This window comes from Chinchilla lanigera, unplaced genomic scaffold (assembly GCF_000276665.1).
Source record: "Chinchilla lanigera isolate Chin_1 unplaced genomic scaffold, ChiLan1.0 scaffold00012, whole genome shotgun sequence".
In the NCBI taxonomy this organism is placed as follows: Eukaryota; Metazoa; Chordata; class Mammalia; order Rodentia; family Chinchillidae; genus Chinchilla; species Chinchilla lanigera.
Window position 1 is genome coordinate 98,820 of NW_004955413.1, and position 25,974 is coordinate 124,793.

The 25,974-nt window shown below is 39.6% G+C and overlaps 1 protein-coding gene across 2 annotated transcripts; it reads left to right on the plus strand.

The window, feature by feature from the left end:
• The first annotated feature begins 459 nt into the window (after positions 1-459).
• On the plus strand, positions 460-25,974 carry Ctss (cathepsin S). 2 transcript variants are annotated; one of them, XM_005378661.2, is made up of 8 exons: positions 460-657; positions 2,751-2,877; positions 9,837-9,959; positions 11,076-11,225; positions 12,571-12,798; positions 14,633-14,798; positions 18,509-18,611; positions 25,124-25,974. In XM_005378661.2, the coding sequence occupies exons 1-8, from the start codon at positions 632-634 to the stop codon at positions 25,221-25,223; spliced, it is 1,023 nt and encodes a 340-aa protein (XP_005378718.1). In that variant the 5' UTR covers positions 460-631; the 3' UTR covers positions 25,224-25,974. The 2 variants fall into 2 exon arrangements, with proteins under 2 accessions (XP_005378718.1, XP_005378719.1); XM_005378662.2 differs by lacking the exon at positions 2,751-2,877 and having other exon boundaries at positions 461-657.

Sequence of the window (25,974 nt, forward strand, 5' to 3'; positions counted from 1 at the left end):
ACCAAAATGTATAATAGGTATGGTGAAATAGGAAGAAAATATTCAAGTGGAGAGGGGAACAAGAAAGGGGGTAGAGGAAAAGGAAAAAACAGAAAGTAAAAGAAAGAAAGAAAGAAAAAAAGAAAGAAAGAAAGAAAGAAAGAAAGAAAGAAAGAAAGAAAGAAAGAGCGAGCAAGCTATTTTAAATGGGGAGAGAAGGAGGGTTGAGGGGAGGATAGGGGAATGGAAGAAAAGAATCAAGTTACATCATGTCCAGGTACAAATTCTGTAAGATGAACGCGATCATTATGCATATCTAAAATGTACCAATAAAATCTGATTTTAAACAGTCAGTTATCAAAAGGATGCAGGATTGAAGGGTGAACTCGTAGTGCTCCTCCGTTGCTGAGTTTGTTCTCCTGGTCTCAACTCTTCCTGGTAGTTTACTAAACCTACTTTGTTCCCAAGACCACAGGGAGAAGGCTAGAGCTAGCTGGTTGTGAGATTTTAAATGAAACTGAAATGAAAGTTTACTTCCTCATCGAGGATACTCATGTGACAAAGTCCAATTTCTTTTTAAAGTTAATTCAACTGAAATCTCTTTACTGCCTCTGAAATTGTTGGAGCGAGCGCACCAATTTGAGGACTTGTTATGGGAGCATCTGCTGGTTTTATCACGTATGTACTTTCTGTTGCTTTTCTCGCATTTGGTTTTTAAACTCTCTTTGCTTACGTTTTTAGCTCTTCCTGCCAGGTTTTAAAGCTTTGGTTCCAGGAAGTAAACTTTTAAAAAATCACATTACTTAAAAAGAATTTATTTTTGATGTCTGTTTAATGTCTATTTGAACGTCTAAACTTGATGCTGAAACCTAGCTTTCTTTGGAATGTAATTTGAAGATTTACATGGTAAAAATTCCAGTTGTTTTGAATCAAAAAGAAAAGAAGAACAAAGTAGAACCCAGTCTGGGGCAGTTAATGAATTTCTGTAAAAGTCTCTGAATTGAATACAGAAATTGTGGGGGTTTGGGGTTTTTGTTTTGTGTCTTTTGAGACAGGGTCTAGCTATGTAGTTCAGGCTGGCCTTGAACTCCTTTGTAGCCCAGGCTGGTCTTAAACTCACAGTGATCCTCCCGCCTCAGCCTCCCAAGTGCTGGGATTACAGGTGTATGCCACCATGCCTGGCTAGAAATTGTGTTTTAGAGAGCAGTTAATTACCTCCTTTTAAATAGATACTTGATTGTTGAAAAAAAAAAAAGTTAAAAAAATCATCCCAGCATTCTGGGAGGCTGAGGCAGGAGGACTGAAAGTTTGAGCCTAGCCTGAGCAACTTAGCAAGACCTTGTCTCAAAATAAGAAATTAAGGACATGGGATATAGCTCCATGGCACAGCACCTGCCTGGCAAGTGCAAGGTCCTGAGTTTGATTCTCCACACCAAAAAAAGAAAAAGAAAAAAATTAAAAAGAGCTGGAACAGCACCTGTCTGGCAAGCACAAGGTCCTGAGTTCGATCCCTGGTACCAAAAAACAAAACAAAAAGACAAAGAAGAGCTGGAAATGTAGCTTAATGTAGAAGCCCTGGGTTCAATTTACAACTCCACAAAAGAAAAAAAAAAAAAAACCTAAGGATGTAAAACTAATAGATGGGAGTTGGCGTTTAAGTATCTCTAGAAGTTATAAACATTTTATTTTATTTTTAAATTAAACTTTTTCAATACTGAGGTTGAACTCAGAGCCTCACCTATGCTAGGCAAGTATAGTTCTATCATTGAACTATATCCTCAGCTTATCTATTCATTTTTGAGATGAATCTTACTGTATTACCCAGGCTGGCCTTCATCTGGGCTTGAGTGATCCTTCTCCCTCAGCCCACTGAGCAGCTGGGACCACAGCCACACGTCCCCATGCCTGGCTCTCCTCTCTGAGTGGCTGTGTGGAGGGTGGTACTGGGGATCAAACTCAGGCGAGGCAAGCCCTCTGCCATTGAGCTGCACCTCAGCTCAATTTTTTTTATCTGGGAGCAAGGTCTTGTAAGTTGCTCAAACTGGCCTCAAACTTCAAAGTAGCTGAGATTACAGGCAGGTGCCACCAGGCCAGGTATTTTAAAAAATAAAATTATCTTTTAATGGATACATAGAAACAGAAAATGGTATATTTTGATGGAGTACCATGTGATGTTTCCACACACGTGTATACTAGGTTCTGCACATTTAAATAGACCAGCTCATAAAACAAGTTCATGTGTTTAAAAATTCAGAAGATAAACTAATTTTTCAGGGGCATGTCTGCTAAGGATTTCTATTTGGAAAGGAGGGAAGATGACTTCCTTTGATTAGATTTGTTGGCAAATCCTGGAAAGTCCCTACTTTTTAACATTCTCAGTGTGTTCAGTTTACTAGATATTAGAAAATTTCTGGAAATCACTTTTTAAAGTGTTACTGCTGGGCTGAGGTAGGACTGCCATGAGTTCAAGGCCAACCTGGGCTACATAGTGAGTTTACGGCCAGCCTAAATGCATAGCAAGACCTTGTCTCAAAAAATTTTTTTTAATTTTTATAAATAAATAAAATAAAGTGTTACTAAGTATTGGAAGTTGTATTTCAGACATAGTTCTGCACTTTCACCTATATTACAAAGAGTTATTTTTCTAATTCTGATTTATAAGAGTATGTTCCTTTAATAAGACTTTGTACTGGTGTTTTCTGTTCTGAAACTACATGGTCACACTGTATGCAGATGAGAGCCCCACTTCCTATGGTGCCTTCCTCCCACAGAATGAAGTGGCTGGCGTGGGTGTTCGTGGTGTGCTCTTTGGCAATGGCACAGCTGCACAAGGATCCTACGCTGGATCACCACTGGCATCTCTGGAAAAAAACCTATGGAAAACAATATCAGGAAAAGGTAGACAGGGTTGCCTCTTGGGCAGTCTGCTTTACACCAGTCCCCACCCCACCTTCTCACTCTCAAAACTGTGTTCTTACAAGCAGTGTTTTGTAGAAATAGTACGCGCTTATTCATTGTTCCAGCGACCATACAGCAGGAAACAAGACAAGGCTCCCGTTACTGTGGTGCTTCTGTGACAGTAGGAGAAAGGAAATAAGCAAGCAAGCAAGCAGACATACGCAGTGTGTTGGACGGTGGTAAGAGCAGTACAGAAAAATAAAGCCTGGACGACAAGTTAAGGGACCCATGGGGCCTGGGTGGTAGCAGTGAGAAATCCTTAGTGGTGGTGCGACGGCGTGCAAGGGCCAACAGAGAACTGAGTGGGGCACTGGCGGAAGCAGGGAGTAAGCAAGATGAATGATGGAGTGAAATCCAGGCCAATGAAATACAAGTGCACGACTCAAGGACACGGGTGGCGTGTTTGGGGAACAAAAAGCTGCCGTGACAACCCTTGGCATGGGAAGCAGCTGCTAGAATGTGAAACTTGACTCTCACTTCCCATTTGGGTTTTTGTTTTAAAGTATACTTGTTCACTGTTTTTAAAATTCTAACTTCATTGTTTCACATAACTAAGTCCTACAACTGTGTAACCATATAACAGTCCTATTATTGTACCTTAGCATATGTTTATTTGACAGATTAGTGATTTTTTTTCAGTGTTGAGAATTGAGCCCAGAGCCTTTTCCTGAGTTAAATGCCCAGCTCTTTTTCTTTTTTCTTTTTGAGACAAGGTCTTACTAAGTCACTAAGTTGCCCAGGCCAGACCCAAACTTGCAGTCCTCCTGCCTCAGCCTCCCAGAGTGCTGGGATTATAGGCATGTGCCATTGCACCCAAATCCTTGGACTTTTTTTAAAACATTATGATACAAGGTCTCTTTAAGTTGTGCAGTCTGGTTTCAAACTTGTGATCCCCCCTGCCTTCACCTTCTGAGAAGCTGGAACTAGAGGTTTGTGCCACCATGCTGGGCTAACCCATTTTATATGAGGAATTTGAGCATCCTCAGATTTGTTATCCCTGAGGCGAGGATCTTTGAACCAATCCTTCACAGATACCGAAGGACAATTATATAGACCTTTCACTCATGTTACATTTACTCTGACGTATCGTTTCATGTTGTTGTAAATGGGATTGTTTTCTTAATCTCTTTTCAGATAGTTTGCTGTCTGTGTATATAAATACTATTGATTTTCATATATTAATTTTTGTTGTTGTTTTCTTGAGACAGGGTCTTGCTATTAGCTCAAGTCAGCCTTGAACTCACTTTGTAGTCCAGGCTGGCCTCAAATTCTTGGTGATTCTCCTGTCTCAGCCTCCTGAGTACTGGGAATACAGGCATATTTATATATTAATTTTGTATCCTGCAACTTATCCAAACTTACTTCAGTTCTAACGATTTGTTTGGTGGAGTCTTTAGTTACCTGTACATAAGAGCATGCCTTCAACAAACAGAAACAATTTCACTTTTTCCTTTCCCATATGGATGCCTTTTCTTTGTTTTTCTTTCCTAGTTGCTCTAAGACTTTTATGTTGAATAGAAATGGTAAGAGCAGGTGTCCTTTTCTTTTTCCCATCTCAGAGGACAGCCTCCAACTTCTCCTGGTTGAATATGGTGGTACCTGGGCTTGTAACACACGGCCTTTGTTGTGTGGAAGAATATTCTTGATGCCTAACATGTTGAGAGTTTTTATCACAAAGGGCTGTTTTGTCAGATGTTTTCTCTCCATCCCAAGATAATCACATGGTTTTCATAGCGGTGAGTCCCACTGAGTCCCACTGTTAACCACACTGGTTTAGGGTTATCTATATGTAAGGATTATCTATATGTAAGTCATCTATATATGAGGACCAGGGCCCTAATTTCAGAGTTAACTAGAGTTAAATGTGCAGTTATCATCCCTATCAGATTAAGTGAATGCTACTCCTCTAGTTCATAATTTCAACCCCTCAGGAAGATGATCATGTCTTGGATTATATCCCACCTTGATAATTTATCTGAGTCCACTTTTCTTCGCTTTCTTGTGCTTTGTTAGATTTATTTTCATTTATGCTATTTTTCCTCTAGTGGTTTGGACATATGTCTATCATACAAGCCCATAATGTCCAGGATTAGGTAATAGTAAAACTCACTCCCAAAGAGAGGGGCTACATCTGTAAGGCTTCCTGAGACCAGGCTCTGGGCCTGGGCTCACACACTCAATGAAAAGAGGCTGAACATGGGTTGCTGTTTGCTCATGGGGCCTACTGCTCATTCTGGCCTTGGTGATAGTGGAAGGTGTCAGCTATTATGGGAGGCACCAGGTACACCTTGTCCTCTGTATGTTATATTCTGTATGTATTCTATAACAACTGTCCCAGAAGACCAATACAAATAAATTGACTCTGGATAAAATTAAAATAATAGAACCAAAGATAACTTTATACACAAAAGAAAAATACACACACTGGTGAACATTTAATTTGAGAAATAAATTAGAAATCTTGGAAATAAAAAAATATCCACGGAAATAAAAATCCAATCAGCACGATAAACTCCAAAGCAATTAGCTAGAATCCGTCATCTGGAAGATAGTGCTGAGACACTCACCCAGAATGTAGCAATGAAAATAAAAAGAAAGCCAGATGTGGTGGTGTACTTCTGGGAAGTAATCCCAGCACTTGGGAGGCTGAGGCAGGAGGATTGCTGTGAATTTGAGGCCAGTAGGGGCCACAAAGTGAGTTCAAGTCCAGCCTGAACTGCATAGTAAAACCTTGTCTCAAAAAAAAAAAAAAAAAGACAAGGCTGGGGATACAGCACCTGTCTGGCAAGCACAAAGTCCTAAGTTCGATTCCTAGCACCAAAAAAAGAAAGAAAGAAAGAAAGAAAGAAAGAAAGAAAGAAAGAAAGAAAGAAAGAAAAAAGAGATAAATCTGTGCAATGCATGCAAGAGATTAAAAAAAAAAAAAAAGTGCTTAAGTTTCCAAAAAACATTTGATAGGTCTTTCTGAAGGAGAAAATTAGATGGAATGGTGAAGCAATATATGAAAAGTTGCTGTTTGAAATTTTCCAAATATGAGAAAAATTCTGAATTATCCAGTCAAGAGTACCCAGCATAGCTGAGCATGGTGTATGTAATCCCAGCACTCTGGGAGGCCAGGGCAGGAAGATGGCAAATTCAAGCACTGCATGGGCGACTTAGTGAGACCTTATCTCAAAATAAAAATAAAAAAGGGCCACGGTTATAGCTCAGTGTGACGACAGACCTGGGCTCAATTCCCCACGACCCTACACAATAAAGAGTAGCCAGCAGAAGGTAAATAGTCAGAAACTACAGAATACAAAGTATAAAAGAAAACTCTACCAGAGTTAATACACTTAGAACATTAGACTATGCTCAGCAGTCTCATCCCTTAGTTTTCTACTGCAAATTTGTACTTTAGAGTAATAGTAGCCAACTGTGGATCTCAGTACCTTTCCCTGAAGGATACAGGAAGCAGTCTATGTGTTTACCCACTTGGTATGATGAACAGCAAGGAGTGTGCATGTGTGTAAAAGTGTCAAAACAGGATCTCACACTTTATGCTCTGTCTAACTTGTTTTGCCTTTGCATCACAGGGAGTCCAATAAACCCACACCACTCCAGAATTTAGTTGTTAAAAGTTTTCTTTTGATTTTTCTGATAGAAGTAGCCCAATTCAGTATAATGGCAGTGAAAAACCAGATTTGCAAGTTTTGGAGAAGATCAAAAGTAAATCATCAGTTGGGGCTGGGGATTTAGCTCAGCGGCAAAGTGCCTGCCTGGCAAGTGCGAGGTCGGGAGTTCGGTTCCCGGTACCGGAGAAAAACCAAAAAAAAAAAAAAAAAAAAGTAAATCATCGGGTTACTCATGTGTGGATGGTGAAGATGGTCTATTACAGTAAAATGCACGCTTTCATGACAGAAGAGTGGTGTGGGTGGATGATGAGGGTGATGATGACTCTGACGTTGGCCATGTGAGCCAAAGGTCTGTGGCAGTGAAATGGAGGGAGAATCAATTGATCAACTGGTACAGACACAGGGAATGCAAACCTCGATTCAGGTGATGGAGAAAACAGCAATGTGAGTACATATCTGACTATCGAAATATTGCAAAATGGCCATGCAACCAAAGGGAATGATCCAATGTCAGAACTAGGACCAAAAATATAATGTAGGTCTTGGCAGGGGTGAAATGTATTGGACAGAATGCCAGCATTGCCATTCAATGCTGAAAACTGTAACAGACGAAATGCTAAAAGATGCTGTTGAAATACACAAAGGCTGAAATGCAAGTAAAATGTTCTGTGTGCACCAATAGCCATGTTCAAAAATGTACTTACTATGACACCTCATTAGATGAACTGAAAGCCTTCACGGGTCTGCTGTACTTAGCACAGATCTCTCATAGTGATCGAACAATCTAAAAGACTTATGGAAAAGTGATGGGACAAAGTAAGGCATAAAATTATGTGCTTATAGATGTGAAACTTACTACTTTTTCAACTTAGCCATTTATCCTGGAACTCAGGTTGTGAACAGACTTGTTGCTCCCTCCTCCCAAACTAACAGGAGTGTGACATTTGACAGTTGGTTTACCAGTTTCCAATTGATGTTACAGTTGCTAACAGCACAAGTTGACCAGTGCAGGAAATGCACACAGGAACAGAGCAGAAACTCCAAATGAAATGTTGTGATTTCAAAATAGAGAATTGTGTATTATAATCTTTGAATTTCAGAAAGATATAACATTGGCCTCAAAAGCAAACTGGTACCACTGACGTCAACATTTCACCGTGCTGGAAATATTGATAGGAAAACCTGAACAGAATGGAAGCCTGGGATGGAAACTTTCAACAAACAAGACCAAAGTTAGAACAGATGTTGTTGATGAGTTATGCAGCAACTATACTGTCCCCTGAAACACAAAACATTGGCCAATTGTTGTATCTTACTCGATTCTAAATGTATGTGGCATAGTTGGTAGTTCAAAAGAGAATAACAAGTGCAAAATATCATGGAGAAGTTTTCTCAGAGGATTGGGACTAGAACTCAGAAGAGATCATTTACAGCAGAGGAAAAACAAAATGTTTTTGCCCAGGGAACTATACAGAAAAATTGTGGAGCACACTGGAGCTGACAGGTGAACAGGAAGGCACAGCATCACAAAGACCTACTATGACAAAAAGATGTCAGCTGCACCCTACAAGAAAGGTCAGGAAAAAGAAACATACATGCTATCAGTGCAAGCAATACTTGTGTATAGAACACGTAGTTGGCATGTGTGAAGACTGCCTTGGGGATAACAGTGGAAGCAAAGCTTATTTCTGTGGTAGACTTTTGTTTGTGTTTACCCTGTAGGTTACACTGGTTTTTATTTCCGATATTATCTTTGAGGTTTTATAAGGAAGTAAGCAGCTGGTGTGAAAATGTTGATGTCTATTTTAAGCGCTCATTACTTATTTGATATTTTATTTCACTGATATCTTATTTCCCTGCTAAGTGCATGTTGTACAATATAGTAGGAAGCTCCTGACAAAACAGGAAGAGAAGAGAGGTGACAAGACTGCCACATAGGAAAGACAAGCTAAGCACATGTGCTGTCAGTGTGAGTGAACCGTGTGCATGGAGCATGCAGCTGTCATGTGTGAAGACTTGAGTGTGACAGTTGAAGCAAAACAGTTCTGTGGTAGACTTTCGTTTGTGTTTACCTTGTAGTTCACGTAGGTTTTTATTTCTGATGTTATCTTTTAAGCTTTGTATGCAAGTACATAGCTGATGTGAAAATGTTGATGTCTAGCTGGGGAAGTAGCTCAGTGGCACAAGTGCCTGCCTGGCAAGCACGAGGTCCTGACCTTGATTTCCAGTACCAAAAAAAAAAAAAAAGAAAATGTTGATGTCTATTCTAAATGCATAATACACATTAAGAATTTAATAATTTATTTCATTCATATTTTATGTTCCTATGATCTACACACTATATAAATTTTAATTTTATGAGTTTTATTATATTAAACATTGAGTACTTAACTGGAACCTCCTGACAAAACAGCAAGACCACCGAGATATTAAGTATGTCCTACAAAAAGGCCAGGAAAGCAAGAGACATGTGCTGTCGGTGTAAGCAATATATGCGTATGTGGCTGTCATGTGAGTAGACTGCCTTAGGTGTGATAATTGAAGTAAAGATTTTTTTGGTAGAGTGTTATTTTTTTCATTGTAGTTCACATAGAAATTTATTTCTGATGTTCGTTTTTAGACTTTGCATACCAAAAACCCATCAATGTTGAAAATTTTGATGCTTTTTTATAAACACTCACTAAATATTAAAAACTCAATACTTTATTTTTGTGATTTTTCCTGTTAAGTTCTCAATGTTTAATATAACAAAACTCATAAGATTAAAATTAATAATTCATCAATAGAAATATTCTTGATGACAAAATTAGTTATGCTCCCAGGGCTACAAAGAGAGGTACAATAATTTGACAACATACCTCTCGTGTGTAGCAATAACTATCAGAAGACATGGTTAAGCATCTTTAAACAGCTAAAGAAAAATACCTAGAAATTTATAATCAGCTAAACTGTTTTGAGTGAAAGTGACAGTAAAGAGACATTTTATGGCAATCCATAAATATTTAATTTATACCTACAAAGGATATACTTCAACAAACAATAGTTTCTAAAAACAAAGCTATTAACATTAGTTGAAGGAAATTCATTGTATATTAATAACCACCAAAACAGTCATAAGCCAGAATTACAATTAGTATGTAATTTTAACAGTTATATTGGATATATTCATTTATTTGAATGCCTGGGGACAGATCTACACTGATAGAATGCTTCATAAAATGCTATTCTCATTATTGAACATTAATTTGTCCAAGTATAACTCTGTTCTCCTACCTTGCATGTTAGAATGAGGAAGAAGTGCGGCGGCTCATCTGGGAGAAGAATCTGAAGTTTGTGATGCTTCACAACCTGGAACATTCAATGGGAATGCACTCGTATGACCTAGGCATGAACCACCTGGGAGACATGGTAGGCAAATCACAGATACAGCAGTACCTCAGTTCAGGAATGAACTACTTCTGTTTGTAAACAGTTTGGTTAGCAAACAGAAGTGTTTGACAAAATTTGGCTTTTGTAGAGCACTTGCCTATCATGCAGGAGGCCCTTGATTCAACCCTCAGCACCACCAGCAAAGGGAACAAAAAAAGGGCCTGTGGCCATAGGCACACAAAGTGGGAGAACAGTAAAACATACATAAGAATTTGTACTGAAATTCCTACTTTGACCACTTAACCTTCACAAGTCCCTTCTTTAGTGAAAATTTTAAACTCACAGACTACTATCGCTTTAATTTTTTAATGAATTCTAGGAAGAACTTTCTGAAGGCTGCTGGTAGTTTTTTATAGTAAATTACTATATTTACGTAAGCAAAAGTGGACAAAGCAGGCCCGCATACTTTGGTACATAATGTCATAATCTCCCAGTGTGTGTGTGTGTGTGTGTGTGTGTGTGTGGTGCTGGGGACTCGTATGTCCTAAAGAGGCCTTCTACCACTGAGTTGCACCTGTGGCCCTCATATTAGTTATAGATCCTGCTCTACTTTACACTACTTTACTACTGCGGCTGAAATCAAGAATCATGGCACTGTTTGGAAGGCAATACCCGTGGTAAACCACATTCCTAGTTAAATGCAGAAATCTCCTTTGTAATTCTTTCTCACAAGGAAAACCAGTTTGGCCCACTATTAGACAATCTATTTTATAGAGCATGCCTTGCATCGGTCTCCCTGTAATTTTCAGTTTTTACTATTTTTTTCCACTCCTCAATGAGAATGCTGAGCTAACTGAGAAGAAGCTAATGCAAGGTCCTAGATTAAAAAGACTTGGACACCGAACTTTGTGGCATGTGCCTATAATCCCAGCACTACGGAGGCTGAAGCAGGAGGGTCACTTCGAGTTCAAGGCTCAGCCTGAACTACATAATGAGACCCTGTCTCAAGAAAAAGTCCTGGACAATTCACTTCACCATTCAACAGTACCTATGCTACTCAAAACTCTCACTAGTTTTTCTCCATTTTAGATAAACTTACAGTTATTAGGATGTTTCAAAGAAGGATCTGAAGAGGAATGTATCTTTGCTTTGTAGACCAGTGAAGAAGTGCTGTCTTTGATGAGCTCCCTGAGAGTTCCCAGCCAGTGGCCCAGAAATGTCACTTATAAATCAGACCCCAATCAGAAACTGCCGGATTCTGTGGACTGGAGAGAAAAGGGGTGTGTTACTGAGGTGAAATACCAGGTGAGCAAACCATGCAGACCTCTCACTGTAGACAGAGCTCTCTCTTTCTATGACTAGCCACATAATTTGGCAGTGAATTTCAGACTCTTGCATTACTTTCTAGTTGTTATTTTTGTCTTCTCAACTAAATTGTTAGCTGCCTGACGGCAAAGGTCACATATGACACTCTATTTATTGTCCGCACAGTGCTTAGAACACCAGGCAATGCAGCCATCTTGACAAACCTGTAACCCATGTAATCGGGTCTATAAGAAAAAATGTTAGTGCTCACATCATCCACTGGCAGCTCTGGGCCATCCCTTACACCAGCTGCTTGAGAAGTAGCGTCCGGTGCGAGGCAAGCCTGATCAGAAAGTTCCTGACTCCACCCAGCTTACAAATTTCAGAGTGGAAGGCGAAGAAAGATCTAGAGCTACAGTAGCCGTGGCCAGTCAAGTTAATACACAGCCAGATTTGCATTGTTTGTTAGAATAAGAAATTTATGCTTTGCCAAAGTGTTCCTCTGTTTTGTTTTCCTTTACTATATTGTTTTTTAAAAAGCTATAAAAATCCTAAACAAGTTAGCTCTAACTAAGAATAAAACACACAGGTCACTTTAGAGGTTGGGGAAAGGGAGACGAATGAGAGCAGTCTGAGCAGCTGCCTCAACACGTGACCACAGAAGAGAGCACAGTAAGAAAGAAGCCTGACACCAGTTTGGGGGCACAAACGGATATAAGTGGGAAGGGATGAGCCCAACCAACTACATGTTTAGGAATTAACTCTGAGAAATGTATGGGGTGGGAGGAGGTGAAAAGATGGGGAGACCAGCAAGGCGGGAGTAGGCCGTTCGGATGGGGCTCCGACCCTCCACATCTTTTTAAGTAAAGCAGCTTTGTGTTTTCTGTTCACTATGGCTTCTTAAAAAGTATCTTTTGATAAAACATGCTAAGGACAATGATGTTTGAAAAATATTAACTTAGAATTAAAGCTCTTAGGCTTGGAGCATCATTTGGCAGGAAGAAAGCAGCTTCAGGTCAAGGGACTCATTCTCTTCTCCTTTGAAATCCCTTACCTGTGTGCATGCCCTGGGGGAAGACGGGTGGATCCGACACAGCCAGTGAGTACCGTTTCTTAATAGACTTGAATATGGCCATTATGGGCTGAGCCCCGCCTTTGTAAGTCTTCAGGAGATGGACTCTGCCTAGAGAACAATCAGATATTTAGTCCGAATTCTCACTGTCTCAGCCAGAAGGAACTGTAGTGGGGGGAGCCCTTCCCGGAATTAGGGCCAGAGCGGCCGGCCTGGGTCACCCTGTGGGTGAGAGGCCCGCTCCTCACTGACTGTCCGCGGCCTCTCCTGCAGGGCTCCTGCGGAGCCTGCTGGGCCTTCAGCGCGGTGGGAGCCCTGGAAGCGCAGGTGAAGCTGAAAACAGGAAAGCTGGTGTCTCTCAGCGCGCAGAACCTCGTGGACTGTTCAACTGAAAAATACAGAAATAAAGGCTGCAACGGCGGCTTCATGACGGAGGCCTTCCAGTACATCATCGATAACAACGGCATCGACTCAGAAACCTCCTATCCCTACAAGGCCGTGGTAGGTCACAGGCGAGCTGTGTGCTGCTCCGGGACCTCCCGCGGCGCACAGAGGCACAGGGCTGTCCTCCCAGCTGCTGCTTCAGAGGCCGTGTGGTGTGTGTGAGAGCCAGCCAGGAGCTATTACATTCCCAAGATTTCTCTTTCTTATGCAGCAGCTTTCTACTCAGTGGCACAAGGGTTTTAAACAAATGAGTACCAGTCCTACTTAAGCACAGACTTCAAGCACATCATTCTCAAAATTCTCTCTGTATAGCTGCTTAAGATTTAAACGTTCTGTTCTACAGCCTCCCACCTTGAACCTCACTCTCAGATCATCGAGATTATTCTTCCACACACTGAGAAGCTGAGGAATGCTTGCCTCCTCCTTGAAGTTTATTACACACTTTGTGAAATTATAAAGTAATATGTCCCGGTTACAGAAAATTTAGTAAAGATAAAAAATACCACTCAAACTGGGGATGATGGAACACACCTACAATCCTAGGAGTTGGGAGGCTGAGGCGGGAAAATCACTTCATGTTCCTGGCCAGCCTGGCTACATAGTGAGTTCAAGGCCAGCCTGAACTGAAAGACCCTGTCTTTGAGACTCTGTCTCAAAAGAACAACAAAACACTCAAATACCTCTTACCTTAACCTCTATTGCTTTGCTTTATTTCTCTCATGTTCTTTTCCTGTTAAGCATTTTAAAAATATGGTTGCATATAAGTGAATTCCTAACATGTATCCCACATAAACGGGAATTTATAATCTTCCTCTTCCCACTTGACATAGGTGTTTTCCACATTGTATGGCCTTTTTTTTTTTTTTCCAGATAGGGTCTTGCAGGGCCAGGGAGATAGTTCAGTGGCACAGCGCCTGCCTGGCAAGCTCAAGGTTCTGAGTTCGATTCCCAGTACAAAAAAAATTCAGATAGGGTCTTGCTGTGTAGTTTAGGCTGGCCTTCAACTCACAGTGATCCTCCTGCCACAGCCTCCTGAGTGCTGGGATTACAGGCATGTGCCACCATACCCAGCATGTATGCTTTATAAAGCATCTTTTTTTTTTTTAATATACTGGGGAGTGAACTTAGTATCATCTATAACTTTTGAGATAGGGCTTTATTAAGTTGCTAAATCATCCAGGCTGAGCTTGAATTTGCTATCTTTCTGCCTCAGCCTCCCAGAGTGCTAGGACTGCACCACAACACTTAGCTTATAAACCATCATCACTTTAACTGCAAACATCTTGCACTCATGACATCATAAAAATGATTTTAAAGTTCTAGTCTAGAGTTTATGACCTCTGTGTAGTATACCCCTATAGTATACCTCATATACTGTCCTGGCAAGATTTTGTGGTTCTTTTTTTCTTTTTGGTTGGTTTTTTTGAGACAGAGTTTCACTGTGTACTTCAGGCTGGCCTTGAACTCACTGTGTAGCCCAAATTGGTTGAGAACTTGCAGTGATTCTCCTGCCTCAGTACTCTTAAGTACCACCATGCCAGCTCCTGGCAAGTATTGTATATAAAGATGTTAACAATTTTGTTAAAACAAAATAGAATAATTCTATGTATCCTTTGTTATTGGTGAAATTTGGAACTGTTAGGTCTTGGACAGTTTGATTATTCTTTCTTTAAAAGGGTAGAGTCTGAGGCCGGGGATTTAGCTCAGCGGCAAAAGCGTTTGCCTGGCAAGCGCAAGGTCGTGAGTTCGGTTCCCGGTACCGGAGAAAAACCAAAAAAGAAAAAAGAAAATATATTTAAAATCCAGACTTAGGACATTGATGATTTATAAAGAAAATTAAAATATACATTTCATCCATTTTATATATATATATATATTTTTTTTTTTTCAGGATGAAAAGTGCCATTATGATTCAAAAAATCGTGCTGCCACATGTTCACGTTACACAGAACTTCCTTTTGGCAGTGAAGAAGCCCTGAAAGAAGCTGTAGCCAATAAAGGACCGGTGTCTGTTGCTATCGATGCCAGTCATCCTTCGTTCTTCCTCTACAAAAGTGGTAAAACATATCTTTGAGCTTCTTGCTATATCCTGACCTTGCATGAAGAAAAGAACAGGGTCCTTCCCCATCACCCTACCCAAGTGCCCAGATAGGTCAGACAGAAGCTCTCCTTTCATGTAAGTGTTTTATACCAGGGTATAATTAGGAAAGTTGTACTTATAAAAGTTTACTAACACTAAATGCCAGGTACTATGCTCAGTTTTTTATGTGTGTTATCTTATCTAATCCTTAAAATGACCTTAATCTGCAGATGGAAAAACGCTATAGGGATTATCTTACCTGAAGTTGAATAACCTAAAGTGATTGAGCTGAGATTAAAAACTAAACAACTTAAGTGAATTCAATAAAGTTAAAAGATACAAAATCAATATACAAAAATCAGTTGCTATGAAAAAGAAAAAAATCAGTTGCTTTTTAATACAACAGCCGAGTATCTAAACTAAAAATCAAGAAAGAAGTCCAATTTACAATCACTACCAAAAACAATCCTAAGGATAAATTGAGCCAGAGGTGAAAAATATCCATAATGAAGACTATGACACATTGATGAAAGAATGGAAGGATATCTGTGTCTGTGGATTAGAAGAATCAATTTGTTAAAATGTCCATGCTACCCAAAGTGAATTACAGATTCACTACAATTCCTATCAAAATACCACTGATTTTTTTACAGAGCTAGGGAAAAAAATCCCAAAATTTGTATGTGACTGCATACACACACACAAGCAAAAGCTATCTTGTGCAAAAAGAACAAAGCAGGGGGCATTACACCACCTGACTTCAAAATATACTATAGTAGTGATCAAAACAGCATACATGGTATTAGCATAAAAACAGACCAGAGAAACCCACACATCTGCAGCCAACTTTTTGGGCAAGGTGCAAAGAAGTTGGAAAAAGGACAATTTTAGGGCCGGGGAGATAGCTCAGCAGCACAAGTGCCTGCCTGGCAAGTGCAAGGTCCTGAGTTTAATTCCTGGTACAAAAAAAAAAAAAAGGACAGTTTTTTTCACTCAGGGGTGCTGGGAAAATTGTGTATCCACTGCAGAAGAACAAAACTAGATCCCTATCTATCGCTAGTTTTTAAAAAATCAACTCAAAGTGGATTACAGACTTAAACATAAGACCTGAAACTATGAAACTGCTAGAAGAACTCATAATGGAAATGATTCCAGACATTGTAATGGGCAAGGATCATTTTGGATCAGACCCCCAAAACACTGAAAACAAAAGCAAAAATAGGCAAATGAGATCCAATCAAACTAAAATGTTTCTGCTTAGCAGAGGAAAACAACCAACAGAGTGAGGAGACTACCCTAGAATGGGAAAAAATATTGCAAAATATACATCTGAGAAGGGGTTACTATCCAGAGTATATAAGAAGATCAACTCAATAACAGCAAAAAGATCTCAGTTTAAAACGGGCAATACAAGCTAGCCACAGTGGTATACACAGTGGTGTAGACCTCTAGTCCAAGCTACTGGGGAGGCTGAGGCAGAAGGATTGCTTGAGCCCACAAGCTTGAGACCAGGCTGAGCAATATAGCAAGACCCAGTCTAAACAAAGGGGAGAGAAGCAATAAACTTAAGTAGACAATGACCAGACATATGAAAAATGCTCAACATCATTAATCATCAAGGAAGTACAAGTCAAAGCCACAGTGAGCTATCACCTTCCTCCAGTAAGTATGGATATTCCCAAAAGACAAAGGACAAGTGCTGGCAGGGAGCTCTTATGCTGCTGTGAGTGCGTGCAGCCATTATTGAAAACAGCATGGAGGTTCCTTAAAAAATTAAAAATAGAGTCTCCCAAAGTGGCAGGAAATGGCAGAGTGGTGAACAGCAAAGGAACAGTCTCTCCAAGATTTAGTGTCCAGATGCTGGACTATAGTAATGTGAGGGAAAAAAGGAGGGAAGTGGGTCCCAGGACCCAGCAAAGATCTGAAGTAAGAATTCAAGCCCACAGGGAGAGCGAAGAGAGAGACCTCAGTGCAGAAGAAGGAGGTAGCAAGCAGCACTCTCCCCCTGGCCCTGACTCAGCATGTGGAGGGGAAGCTCAAACTTGCAGATGCACGGTGACTACTGGCGACTCCAGAAGCCACCACAGAGAAACACACCAGTGGAACGAAGCAGTGGGTGCACCAGATTGCAGTGGCTGGTGAGTTATTCTGGCTCAGACATCGCCCAGGAGAGAGATTGGCCGGTAGACATCTTGGAAAGGGGCCCGACTGAGCTTGGAACTCAAAACAGCGGCAGGCTGGCTCCATCTAGTGGTTCCCAGCGTCATGGTGGGGTGATACAGTTCAAATTGGCAGGAGGTCAAGGAGCCAAATCCAACCTGGTAGGGAACTAAAGTCAAGCTGGCAGGAGGCACACAGAGTATTGCAGGCTGAACAAATCCAGTTCCAGTCTCACAGCCAGAAACCAGCCTGAACTTCAGCAGAACTAAAGGCGCAGGCCTTCTGGGATTATCCACTTCTGTGCCGCAAATGTGAGGCGGGTTTGCTGGGATTAATCAGCATGGATCTGGGCTCTGTCTGCCCAATCTGTCTACCAGTGACAGCAGAGACACACCCTGAAATGGACTTTTTTTTCTTCTTGTTTTTTTTCTTGTTTTTTGTTTTTTCTTGATTGTTCTTGTTTTTATGTGTGAACATTGTTTCTCTAGTTTTCTTCTTGTTCTGCTCTTGTTTTTGTTTTCTTCTTTTCCCTTTCTCCCCTTTGTCCCCAGTTTCTCAAAGTTTGTGTGATGGGTCTTTGTCCTCCAACCTCACTTCTAATCTCTTCCTCTTCTTCTATTTTCTCTATTTTTTCCCTCAACCCCTTTTAAATTTCCTCCCCCAAGGGTAAAATTGTTGTACTGAGGGCATATTTACTGTATAAAATTTTCTGTTTTGTTTTAGATGTTGTTATATAACTACAAATCTAGTTCACACATTTAAAGCTAGCATATTAATAGTTACCACAGTTTGGCATTTTCTAGTTGTGTTTGATGTTATTGTATTGCTGATTGGACTACTTTAGTAAGGTGACATAATTGTTCTAATCAGTTGTTCTTCCTGATATGCCAAGACTGAGATTGCCTAAGGGCCATAAATAATACTATAAGGCCAGTGCCAAAGAACCAGGGAGTGGGCCAAACATGCAGCAACTTTTCATCCCCAATAAATTAAAAAGGTAGGATCTTGCAATAAACCCAAAGTCTAAAAAACCAGCTATACCTGTAAGACATGTCTGAATAGTCATTTCCTAAGCATTCTAAATATTAGCAATAAAGCTACCCATTGTAAGCAATTTACAAGTATCAACCCAAGAAATAAAAATAGCATGATACTGGAAAAGAAAAAACAGACCCAAGGATCCATGGAACAGTTTAGAAGATGCAAAAACAACTCCAAATACACTTAGCCACTTTACCTTTGACAAAGGAGCCAAACACCTTCACTGGAAGAAAGACAGCCTCTTTAATAAATGGCACTATGATGAATGTGATCATTATGTGTATTTAAAATGTACCAAGAAAAGAAACAAAACCACAGACAATGAAAAAATAAATAGGGTTTCATAAAAATACTAAAAATAAAACTGCCAAACATTCTATATTATCATATAGCATTCAATCTATTTCCTTCCCATATTTTCTCTTTTTCATTTATTTTTGTTTTGTTTTGTTGCTGTTTCTTTTCTCATCCATATTTTATTTTCAGGTGTCTACTATGACCCCTCCTGTACTCAGAATGTGAATCATGGTGTAGTCGTGGTTGGCTATGGTAACCTTGACGGGAAAGACTACTGGCTTGTGAAAAACAGGTAATATATTTGCATATTAATGTATATTAATAAAATCAAATGTGCTCAGTGAAGATGATCAGGATATTTGCGATGATAAACACTGACAGCTTCCTGCAAAGTAACATTTTAAATTATGCAATGCCCTTATTTTTCTACTTTCTATCCTGCCTTTATATCTTTCTTTTCAAGATTTATCTTCTACCATATTTCCCTATTCTTTTTCAGTCACTCTTATGAACAACTATTCCTCTATTTAGTCTCTAAATGTTGGTTAGCTACCCCAGGGCTCCATCCCACAGCCATTACTATTTTTCCCCCCTTCACCACCCTCCTCTTCCTCCTCTTCTTGGGACAGGGTTTTGCTCTGTAGTTAAGGCTGGTCTTAAACTCGCTATATAGCCCACAATGGCCTTAAACTAGCAGCAATCCTCCTGCCTCAGCCTTCTGAGTGCTGGGATTAAAAGCATGCATCACCACACCTGGCTACTCTTCTTTTTTTACATCATTCTATTCTTATAACTTTAGTCATAACCTATATGCTGATAGCTTTTGAGTCTTTCTCCCTAGCTCTAATATCTGCCTAGAAGATCACACTTATCTGATCATATCCACTTGCCTGTATCTTAGTCTTTCCAAGTTCATTGTGTCCAAGGAACTCAGTACCCTCTCCACCACACTGTGCCCTCCAGAATTTCCCATCTAAGTAAATGGCAATGTCACACAACACAGTCTCCCAGTTAGGCAGTACTTCTCCAGGGCCAATCAGCAACAAATTAATTTTATCTTGTATTTATCTGTGATTCTATTCCTTCTCCATTTCTTTTGTTACTGGTTTACTTCAGACATCTTGTGCAGACTATTGCTGTAGCCTTTTAAATCCTCCTTTCATGCCCCTGCTAAACAGATTTGTCTAAAACATGATCGATCCAGGTGTGGTCGTGCAAGCTTGTAATCCCAGCACTCAAGAGGCTGAGGCAGGAGGAAACCCACAAATTTGAGGCCAGACTGGGCTACATAGTGAGTTTAAGGAATAAATAGTGAGAACCTATCTCAAAACATACATATATCTAGATAGATAGATAGATAGATAGATAGATAGATAGATAGATAGATAGATAAAGTGACTCTGGGCTTATAATTCTACATTGTGTCATTCAATATAAAATTAATATTTCCTAATAGAGCAGACAATTCTTTTTCTTTTTCTTTCTTTTTTTGTCTTTTTGAGACAGAGTCTCACTGTGCAGTTCAGGCTGCACTTGAGCTCACTTTGTAGCCCGGGTTAGTCTCAAACTCGCAACAATCCTCCCGCATCATCCTCCCGAGTGCTGGGATTATCTGCATGTACCACCACACCCAGCAAGCAGACAATTCTTTGTTGCAGTCTTTCCCTGCCTTACCAGTTTCAACTCTTGATGTTTGTTGTTTGATACTTTTCACTCTAGTTATACTGAACTATAAACATAGTTAAAAGTACAAACATACATAGTTATAGTTCCCACCCATACTATGTTACCTGTAATATCTTCATATCTTAGTTATGTTTTCCTTCTGTGGAAAACATCCTTCTTCCTCATTTGGTTTATTCCTCATTTTCTTTCAAAAGCAGGTCAGGCATTATCTGTTTTAGAAAATCTCTGAATCTTTTGGCTAAGGAAAATACCTTTTTCCTATGTTGCAAAAAGTTCTAGTAGACACTGGATCACAGCATTTTATATGTTATATTTATTTTGTAATTTATTTATTTATTTTGAGGCAGGGTTCAGCCTGATCTTGACCTCATTAGGTAGCCCAGGCTGGACTCAAACTCTCAGCCACGCTCCTGCCTCAGCCTCCTGAGTGCTGGGATTACAGGCGTGTGCCACCTCGCCTGGCTATGCATTATATTTAAATTGTATGTTTACTACCTGCCATCCCAATACTCTGTATACACCTTTGGGGATGAGATTATGCCTTGTCTTTCAGCTTCAGCACAGTACAAGTGGTCCTTATTGGCCCTTCACTACGTGTACTTAATTGATTTCTATGTAACTCATAAACCAAAGGAATATAACTTTCAGGGGAAAGGGTGGGGAATACTGTATGATCTTACATGTGAAGTCCACAGCAGTCACACTCATAGAAACAAAGTAGGACAGTGGTTGCCAAGGAAGAGTTAGAGGGTAGGAGAAATGGGGAGATGTTGATGAAAGGGTACAGACTTTCAACTATAAAATAAAAAGTTCTGAGGAGCTCATACATGGCGAGGTAATGATGGATGTGTTACTTAATGTTACGACCTTGCAAGCGCTGAGCTAAACCCCCAGCCCCTAGAATATAATATAATATTTGTCAATTAAGTTTATTTAAAGAAAAGAAAAAAGAAAATGTTCAGTATCTCTCTCCTAGCTTCTGAAAGTTCAGTTTGCCCTCCTGGGTCTGATGTCAGCTTTACTTTCACACGGCTTCTCCATGTGGGCACGACCGTCCCTGCCGGTTTCCCTCTTATGCACCGTCATATTAGATGAAGGCTACCTAATGATTTCAGCTTAATTTAGTCAGTGACACTGACAGTGACCCTGTTTCCAAAGAAGATCAAGTTCTGGGACACCTCTTGTAGGATCCCAAGATGAACTTGGGCAGGAGAGGGGATATAACTCAACCCATACCATTCCCAAATCTTTCCCAGAGGACACCATCTACAAATCACAAAAACAAACTCAAGAAAAATGAAGATGCTCTCTTATCTTTTTCATGTTGTGGTGCACGTAGAAGATGGTAATATTTGTATGTCAGCTGGGAAAGCAGCTGAAGGACTTGCGATCTTGGTTTCCTTATAATCAATCCATTCATAGAACTGATCAGTTTGGGTATAGATCAGAGATCACTTTGGGGCTTTTAGTACATAGTTGTAGTAAATAATGATGACATTCATTGTGAGAGCTGGTACATATACGTAGCACATCTTAATTCTTTTATTTTTAATCAGATTTTATTGGTACATTTTAGATATACATAATGACCACATTCATCATAGAGAATTTGTACCTGTATGTGATGTAACTTGATTTTTTCCCATTCCCCTCCCCTCCCTTCAACCTCCCATTGACAAAAGCTTTGTTTCCATTTTTTCCTTCTTTTCTCATTTTTTTTACTCCTCCCTTATTTCCTTTACCCCTCCCCTCTTTCTTGTTCCCTTCCCTGTTTGAACATTTTCTTCCTATTTCACAATACCTATTATATATTTTGTGCCTTATTTATACTTTCAGTTTCTCACATCAGAGAAACAAGGTGGTGTTTACACACGTGTATCCCATTTATTTCACTTAAGAGTATGGACTCAAGGTGCATCCATTTTCCTAGAAATGACTTGAACATATCCTTCTTTGTGGCAGAGTAGTACTCTATTGCTTAATTCTTTTTATGTCCTTTTCCCCTCTTGGGTTTTTTTTTTTTTTTTAATGAAGCAATACTTTCCCTCATTTTTATTAGTACCCTAAAGGATTCTCTCAATAAATGTTCTAAATTCCCTTCTCTATTGAGGCTGCTCTTCTTGAAGGTCATCTATACATTTCAGTATTGAAACTTAGAACCCCTTCTCTACACTAAGCATTTATCAAGCATCTACAATGTGATGGACATTATGTAGGCCCTAGGGATATGACACATGACAGAAATCATGCTTTCCTGAAGGTGCTCACAATCCAACATGAAATTCATTACACTTTAAAACAATACAAGCCTGGGCATGGTGGTGCACGCCTGTAATCCCAGCATTTGGGAGGCTGAGGCAGGAGAATCTTTGTGAGTTCTAGACTAGCCTGAGCTACAAAGTGAGCTCAAGGCCAGCCTGAACTGCATGATGAGACCCTGTCTCAAAAAGACAAAATAATAATAATAATAATAATAATAATACACTACAACACACGGTAAGGTGACATTTGTCCACATGACTACAGGGCTGTAGACAAGATGTTAACTGCCTACACCTCCACATAGAGGACCCCATCTACATTCGTTTTCTAATGAATGGAATTAACCAATTCCATTGGTCAATGTTGGAGGAGGGCAGCATGTTTGAGGTTAGAAAGTTGCCCAGTAACCAAAAAAACATATGTGCTAGCATTGAAACACAAACGACCCCTCTGCCTTATGAATGTCCCTTGTGTTTATGTCTGCGGCACTAGTGCCATAACATTGTCTTAACTCCTTGTGCGGCATCATCTGCAGCCCATATCTCAGACTTGTCTACCTGTCCTTCGTGTAGGTTTGTCGCAGCAAAGCAAACTTAGAATTGCTCTGTAAGTCCCACCTGTTGTACAGGGGTGATTCCTGACCCACAATCTGTAAAAATGACTGCTCTCCTATGTAGCACACTTCTCCCACCAGCTTCCAATTTAGCATCTCTGCTTGAAAAATCTAAATTTCCCACCAACTCGCCCTACAGCCACTCACCATACACTCATAATCTCACACTCAGCAATTCTGAAAAATTCCATCTCTCCATACATCTCAACTCCCCCTTCATCTCCTATCCTGAAAAAGATTTAGACCAACTTCAAGGGAAGGTCATTTTCTATTCTGGCTATGTATCACCAGCTTCAGATTTCTGAAATCTTGCCATTCATCTTGCCTTCCCCTTCCCTTCCTCCACCTGCACAGCTCTGTCCATTTGGCCTCTGAGTGATTCCTGGCATGTTTTATCTCTGTTCCATTTCCAGCGGCCCCCCCCTCTAATTCAGAGTCTGTTTTATCCCACTGCAGGATATCTCCTTAACATACAGACCATGCCAACACATAACCAAACATTCTTCACAGTTCACAGTTAGCACCAAAGTAAACTACAAACTCCTGGCCAGGTATTTAAGATCTTGGGGCCTGAGGCATTGCCCAGTGGTAGAGCAAGGCCCTTGGTTCCATCCCCAGACCAGCACCAACCACCAAAAAGCAAAACACCTACTGCATCCACTGATAAGTGAAAATGGGGTTGGCCTTTTAGTGTAAAGGTACTGGAGAGCCTTAAAGATTTTTAAGCTGGCAAGTGGCAACTAGCTGAAAGGAAGAAAAAAAAAAAAAAAAAAAAAAAAAAAAAAAAAAAAAAAAAAACCTCATGAAAGAACTTAAGGTAAGATTACAAAATTATGACATAGTGTCACAAAGTGTCTTTGAACCAAGGAAGAAATGAGGTGGGCTGTTAAATTGTACAGAGATAAAGATAGGACTGGAACAGCATCAGGTGAGGCCTCTTCAAGCACAGCTCCTTAATTTACCCCCCTTGTTTTCTAGCAACAAACCTGCACTTCTCAGCTTCTCCACTTCGTGCAAATGTGCAGCCTTCTTGTAAGGTTCTGAACAAAACATTGTGAGAGTTTCCCCTGCCTGCAGAATTGAAAGCATAAATTCCCCAGCTTGGGATTCTCAGAGCTTTACAACATGGCCCCAAAACAATGTTCTGTTCTTTTCCAGCCATCCCACTAGAGATACTCAGTTTTGCTTCCAACTGAATTTCCCCCTGTTCTTCAAACACACTGAGAATTTTTCAATGTCATGCTCTTATTTTTACCCTCATTGTAGCAATTAATTCTGCCTCATGTAATAATTATTTGTATAACTACAATTACAAAATCTCAGAATCATAAAGAACTTCAGAAATCATTTTCCTTAAAAGGGTTTTGTCAGTTTTTTCATTAGTTTGTGATAAAATGAAAAAAAATATGTCTGTGACTTTTCCATAATCTAAATTTATTTGACTCATTGGATTCTCCTTAGAGAATGTGTCCTCTGGTTTTTGTTTTTGGTATAAAACACCTTCTCTTTTCTGACATGATGATGATACTAAATAATTTGATGTCCATATATACTAATTTAAAAACTTGTAACTTTGTCAGTCTAAAAGGTTTTTAAATCCTCTGTTCCATGTACTCAAAAAGTGAGCAAACCCCTATCTGACCCTTGAATTCTCTCCACATCATCCATAATGAATTGTGCAGCAAGGTTGTACTTGCACACGTCCAGGGCCAGGGGGCGCTCGTCTTCACGAGGTAGTACATTCCCTTTTTTGAAAGGAAAGTCTCATCCGTGTCTGGGTCAGGAATCTCTTTTAGAACCGCACCCCCTATCCTTTACTTTAGAATTCAGTGCCCTATGATATTTTCATACTAGTCACTCATAAAACTTCTTAAGAGATATTCTTTAAAGGAATTTAAGTTCGTTAGAAAATCATCAGCCACAATCCTTTCATACAAAAACACTTAGAGATGGGGCCCCGTGGAGTACAAAAGGCATGTCTACAAAGTAAGAGCATTGAAAGGCTGGAACGGACTTGACATTGTTCTCCTGAGGTATTAAGTCTACTCAGCCAGGTAGAACTAAAGCCTTCCAAACTACCCTTTGGAAATTGAAAATTGCCTAAAATCCCGGGGGAAGTTATTATATTATTTCATACTAATTATGGTTTATAGCTTTTCACATATAGTGACTTCAGGAGAAAAACAAAAAGTTATATAATTTGATTCTATTTGCTTCTAATTTTGGTATTTCTTTTTCTACAGCTGGGGCCTCTACTTTGGTGATCGAGGATATATTCGGATGGCAAGAAATAGTGGAAATCATTGTGGGATTGCTAGTTATAGCTCTTACCCAGAAATCTAGGGGATCTCTTCATTTTATAACAAGTCAAGGGAGATGAAAAACTCTCTCTTAATTTTATCTGCTGTATTCAGAAGAAATAAGTGTCATGATCAGTGTATATTTGTCATACTAATTAGAAAATGTAGTTTGCTTCTTCACTTTATAACATCGTATATCTCTAAAACAAGTTTGCAAAGTCATATGCAATAGATATGAAAATTTATTTACCTGGGAGCTTTTATAACTTCCTGGCCTAAGAGAGCTCAATAAATCTATCATTTTAAATTTCTAAAATTGCCACATATTCTTTTCAAATTATTCTTTGTTAACTCTTAGGCTGTCTCATGAAAATGTTCATTGTGGTACACAAGCGATGGGTTATGGAAACTGTAATAGAAAATATTACGTTATAAATGTCCTGAGGGCACAATCATCATTGCACATAAAAGGATTCAATAAATATTTTTAAATTAAACCATGTTAAAGTACAGTATACAAATACTTAGAAGTGAAGCTGTTTTCAAACACTTTGGAAGAATTATCATTTTTATTTATCTCTGCAGTGCTGGGAATCAAACCCAAGGTCTTCTCCAAACTAGGCAAATACTCCAAAACTGAGCTATAACTCTGGCCCTGGAAGAATTATTTTAATAATCAACACTTTGACACATTAGTTCAAATTACTTTCACTGAATCATCAACAAGTTGATCAGGGCTTTTTTTGGGCAAATAATTGAGTCAACCCAAATAAACTGATTCTTTTTCAAATATT